Here is a 6,000-nt window from a genome sequence, read left to right as displayed (position 1 = left end):
CATGAGATGCACCATTTTGAGCGTGGCCGTTGCCAGTACCTCCTGACTGGCTCCCGTAGGATTTTCGAGCGAGATCGTTGCCAGTGCCCCTGGACTGGCTTGTGCGGGTGGCACATAAAAGACACCATTTCGAGCGTGGCCGTTTTCGTGCGGGTGACACGTAAAAGCACCCACTACACTCTCTGAGTGGTTGGCGTTAGGAAGGGCATCCAGCTGTAGAAACTCTGCCAAATCAGACTGGAGCCTGGTGTTGCCATCCGGTTTCACCAGTCCTCAGTCAAATCGTCCAACCCATGCTAGCATGGAAAGCGGACGTTAAACGATGATGATGATGATGATGATATATATATATATATGTGTGTGTGTGTATAATATATAATAAATATAATAATAATAATGAAATTATTGTGTATAGTGCTCAGGTGCACTACAACTCACCAAAGGTGCATGTACGGTACAGAGAATTATGTACAAAAGTCAGGAAAGTGAACAGTGTAAGAGTCATGATATACATGTGTGCATGCGTATGGAGGTGATGATATCAGGTGTAGTGTTGGCAAATTTCAGGAAGCATGGAGGTTTTAAAGGAAGCAATGCATCTGTAGTGGCGCGTGTGGCCGCCATCTTGGGAAGTGCCATTGCGCATGTGCAAGGGACTTGCCGTCAGCGGAAGTACCTGGGCACACATGCGCAAGGCAACAGGTGGAGAGAGAGCAATAGCGTTCGCTCTCTTCTCTATCTAGCAGCTGTCGTGACAACACGTATCTCCCAGTGCTCTCTCAGCTCGATACCGACATGTGGTCGAAGCTTCCTTGGTATTCTAGCGGCATGCCTGTTCACCCAGGAACGAAACGGCTCTACACCAACCTAGAATAAATTATTGATCTCTTGTTACTGTTATCCCTGGTGTTGTTGTATTTCTGGATTTTAATGATTAATATAAGAACTGGGGAGAGATGGCCGAGCCGTCATATCTCATCCAATTCTTATACATCTATATATATATATATATGTATATATATATATATATTAAAAAGAGAAGAAAACAAGATGAACAATTTGAAAATGCTTATGACCAGAGTGACTTGAGACTCAACAACAACAATAATAATAATGGTACTGAAAACTTTAAATAGATTTTACTTACAATAGCAGCTCTAACATTTTCAGAGACACAAATATAGATTTGATTTCTCCCCTTGTGTGTATTAGGTCTCCAAGCAGGTTGCTGTGAAATACAAAGATATGAACTAAGGATGAACAAAAATTCAATCATTTATTATCGTATCAAATCATATCAAATCAAAGCTTCAAAAATGAATAAGAATACTATCCTTATTAACTTTTGTAAATATCTTTTGATATATACATATCAAAACATTACTGCTATATTCTCTTTGCTGAGGATCCAGTTGGGTTAAGGGCTTGTGTTGGTTAACCCCAAGCCACATGGTCACAGCAGATGAGGTATCTCATGGAGATGGTGACAGACTGGGGATCTGCCCAATGGGTTACCCGAGAGGACCCAGGAATATACTGACAAATGGTGAATGCAGCAACATGCTGCAATAGCACATCTTTTCCCACCTGACTGGGACACTGTATGTGTATGTGTGCGTGTAAATATATATAACTTTGTCTTCATCCTTAGTCAGAAGAAATCTACATCTTAATTCCTAACAGATAATATACTTAGAATAAATTTTTTGTCAATATACAAAGATTTCCACTTACTTTTTGATTTCCGGCAGCAAAGATTGATTTATTGGCAATTTTAGCATTGATTGACGTCAAATTAACATCGCGTATTTTCCCTAAAGGTACAGTTTCAATCAGAAATGTGGATATATCATTGAATAAAGAATTCTGAAAATACCAGAGGAACATTTCTGAGAAGTTACATATATACAGAGGATATTCAAACAATTACTACTCAGATTATAATCTGAATTATGCTTTCTTCCATCTTGTAGATTCCAAACCTACAGGTAATTGTAGGAAAATAAACACAATGAGATCCAAATACTTTATTAAATGGATATCACATATTGTTAAGAACCAGTCGAGAGTTACAAAAATCCAAGACAACATGTTATTGATCTGTTGGGTAAAGGATTATTTCTTCAGGCAAGCACAGTGGTATATTCAAGACCCAGTAGCATAGTGAGAAGTGGATGACGGGGGTGGCTCTTTCATGGGGGTGACACTTTTGAGTCTGTTGCATAAGTATGTGTAGAGGTGGAAACAACAAACTCATGGGCAGCACATGCTCTAGCTACACCACTGCTTTGTAGTATTAAACGTAGCACTGTGTAATACATTAGTGTAGAAGATAGATTTTATACATTTTACAAACCTTCTTAGATATACTACTACTACTACCACCACCACCACCATCATCATTTAATGTCTGTTGTCCATGCTGGCAAGTCAGAAGGCTGCACCAGACTCCAGCCTGTTTTGGCATGGTTTCTACAGCTGGAGGCCCTTCCTAATGCCAAACCACTCTGAGAGTGTAATGAGTGCTTTTTACGTACCACCAGCACAAGTGCCATTTGCATGGCACTGGTATCTGCCATGATTATGGTTTTACCTGGTTTGATGGGTTTTCTCAAGCACAGCATAATGCCAAATGGTTTCAGTCTTTGGCTCTGTGAGGCCCAACGCTCAAAGATGCTTTTACATGACACTGGCATTGGTGCATGGGTGCCATTTGCATGACACCAATATCTACCACAAATGTGATTCTGCTCGGCTTGATGGGTCTTCTTCTCAAGCACAACATAATGCCAAAGGTCTCAGTCATTGCCTCTGTGAGGCCCAAAAGGTGCTCTTTACATGCCACCTACATGGTTGCTGGCTATGTGGCACCAGCATCGGCCACATGATAACAACTCTGTCACCTCACAGCCTTATAAAAATCTATAGTGATAAAAAAAAATCTATAATAGTAAAAAGAAAAAAAGAAACAAAAACAAATTCAAACCCTTTGACTTACCTCATTATTTAAGTGTGAAGTATGTACAATATCAGATAAGGCACTCAGCAAACCGTGACACAATGTTACACCAGGACTAAATAAAAGAAAGATACAGAATTATGTGAAAGATCTATTGCTTCTTTTTTTTTTTGGAAGGGGTTTCATTTAAAGCAGGGGTTCTCAACTGAGGTCCATGAGACTCTTGGGGGTCCATGTAAGATTTTGTCAAGATTTATCTGCAATAAATTGGTTGTACTTCCACGATACACAAAATGTTTTAACAGTTTTTCTTATACAGTTCTTTATAATATTTAATTATAAAAATGTAATGGGATTTTTGAAACATTGAATGACTAGAAATCAAAAATGTCCGTAGGTAAAAAAAATGGTTGAGAACAACTGATTTAAAGAAACACAATCCTTAAGTCTTTTAACTTGCTTCAAATTTCAGTCACTAATTCCTTTGTTGACATTAATCAGGATATTAAAATAGGTGCAGAAAATTGCAACAAATAACAAAATGCTATGCTGGAAAGGATTTATGCAACCCTTAGAAAAGTGGCAGAAGCTTATCCCGAGATTATGGCCTGCGTATGGCCCAATATTCTTAGAATGTAAGGAGTTAAGGGCCAAAACATTTTCATAAGGAGGGTACATATTCTTTACTGAATGTCTTCTGCTATTCAGCTTGTTCTAGAGAGTTTCTGACCAAATGCTCTGTAGCTTGACTTTTGTGATTCTTAAGCATGGCCACTACTCTATTTGGTTGTTTCAAAGTATCACCATCATTATTTAATGTCCATGTTCCATGCTGGCATGGGGTGGATAGTTTGACCAGATCTGATGGAGCCAAGGACTGCATTGTGCTTTGGCATGGTTTCTATGACTGGATACCCTTCCTAACGCCAACTACTTTACAACATGTGCTGCGTGCTTTTTTTCATGCTGCCATCATCAGTGAGTCTACAAACATCAAGAGGTAACCTTTATGCTAGGAGATGGGAAAATGATATGAATAAAGTACGAGAGAAAAGGGCCAAAGCAGAAGAGGTTTCGTTTTCAACCAAAATTAATTTTTATGAATAAAAAATACTATCTAAACACCATTAAGCAATTTCTTTCAGAGAATCAAAGTAAAGGATGTTTTAAAGCTTAACTTACATTTCAATAAGGAAAGATTTGGAATGAGATGCTGAATCCACAAATGGTAAACAGCAGAAAAGGAACTGGTCCTAAACAAAAAGAAAATTAGAAAAAATACATTAAATAAAAATGTGAATAGTTCAGAGATTGTGTCAAAATTGACTTTGGTGGCATTTGAATTCAGGATATAAAGAGCTGGAAAAAATGCTACTAATTGTCTGATGTGCTAATGATTCTGCAAGGTTGCCATCCATCAAAAAATTTTTTTTTGCACAAATAATAACAATGTTTTCAGCCAAGAAAGAACTCTTAGCTACTTCATTACAACCTACCATAGATAATGGATTACAAGATGAATGATTGACACATAGAATTAATGGGATCCTCGATCCATCATATTTCCCTTGGACATTTGCCACACACTACTTACAAACATCAACAAATAAGAAATTCATTTGTAAGCCCTATGGACACAAGAGAAAAAGCTAGAAAACTTCTGAGGTAGGAGGAAACAGGTGATGAAAGAGTAGGAGTAAAAAAAGAGAGGCTGACTTAAAGAAAACAACAACATAGAAATATGAAAGTTCAAAAAAATATTTTGGAATATGGCACAATTTACCTTATTTAAAACAATAACAGGAAAGAGTTTTCCACCAGCAGTGTTTATAGAATAGAATGGACTTTTATCTTGGTTAGAACATTTCTGTTCAGAGTTCTGAAACAAAATAAACACATGACACTTTAGAAATATTTTAAATGTAATACGTCTGGCTGTGAGCAACATTCTTACGTTCATATTAAAAACTATATTTGCAGTAGGAGTTAGATGAATTAAATTTCAGAAATGGAAGTGACCCTTGCTGTATGAATGGCAACTTTAACCCTTTTGTTACCATATTGAAAGTGAGACTGTAGTTTACAGTCAGAAAACACATGTGAAGAGAGGGGGAAATACAAACTCACTCACACACATGTGCATGCATACATACACACACACACACACACACACATCATCACCATTTAATGTCTGCTTTCCATGCTGGCAAGGGTTGGATGGTTTGACAGAAGCTAGCAAGCTGGAGGGCTACACTAGGCTCCAGTCATCTATTTTGCTAAGGTTTCTATAGCTGAATGCCCTTTCTAATACCAACCACTTTACAGAGTGTACTGGGTGTATTTTAAGTGGTGCCAACAGTACAGCTGCTTTATTACATGGCACTGTCATGATTGCTGTTTTGTGTAGTCTGGCATGGGTGCTTTTTTTATGTGGTGCCAGCATGGGTGCTTTTTTATATGGCACCATAAGAATATGATTGTGAATACAAGTAGCCAAAATAGTGTTCTTCTGAAGGGTCTTCTCTTTTTTTGAGTAACATTATTCACCAGAGTGCATAACTCAGAAATCGGAGAGGCTCTCCAGGTAGAGCCACTATTTGTCTGAATTGAAAGATCACAGCCCTGACACTATGGATATGTCGTAAAAATGTCTTAAGAAAGAACTACTGGACAGGTTTTATGGGAAAAAAAAAAAAACCAACTGGCAGGAGACACAGGGGTAGACCACAAGCAAGATGGTCAGATAACGTCCATGTGCTTGGTTGGTCTCACTTGGAATCTAACTGGATCAATTGGAGATGGTTGCTTCTGACAGGACCCAATGGAAGGCATGCTTGAGGACTCTGCTCCCATAACCTTCCCACAAATAAGTGGGCAAAGAAGATCAGATGACATGAGGCTTCTTCAGTTTCCCAATTTCACTCACAATGTATTGGTTTACCAGTAGCTATAGTGTAGAACATCATCAGCTGACAACATTCATACAGTGGGACTGGACTTCTAATCAAATGGTTCCAATGCAAAACTCTTAACCACACAGC

At 38.3% G+C, this 6,000-nt stretch overlaps 1 protein-coding gene across 1 annotated transcript in view; it reads right to left on the bottom strand.

Annotated features, from left to right (window-relative positions):
- LOC106875148 (AP-5 complex subunit mu-1) overlaps positions 1–6,000 on the bottom strand; it is a 31,499-nt gene that overhangs the window by 20,235 nt on the left and 5,264 nt on the right. Inside the window, exons 3-7 of the mRNA XM_014923153.2 lie at positions 4,743–4,838; positions 4,142–4,212; positions 2,999–3,074; positions 1,735–1,866; positions 1,148–1,228 (exon numbers count right to left, since the gene is read on the bottom strand). Of these exons, the coding sequence (XP_014778639.1) occupies positions 1,148–1,228; positions 1,735–1,866; positions 2,999–3,074; positions 4,142–4,212; positions 4,743–4,838 (456 nt within the window). The remainder of the gene's footprint in view (positions 1–1,147; positions 1,229–1,734; positions 1,867–2,998; positions 3,075–4,141; positions 4,213–4,742; positions 4,839–6,000) is intronic.

This window comes from Octopus bimaculoides, chromosome 6 (genome assembly GCF_001194135.2).
Source record: "Octopus bimaculoides isolate UCB-OBI-ISO-001 chromosome 6, ASM119413v2, whole genome shotgun sequence".
Classification (NCBI taxonomy): Eukaryota; Metazoa; Mollusca; class Cephalopoda; order Octopoda; family Octopodidae; genus Octopus; species Octopus bimaculoides.
Note: the sequence above shows the minus strand (reverse complement) of the source record. Positions and strands in the feature narration are given on the sequence as shown.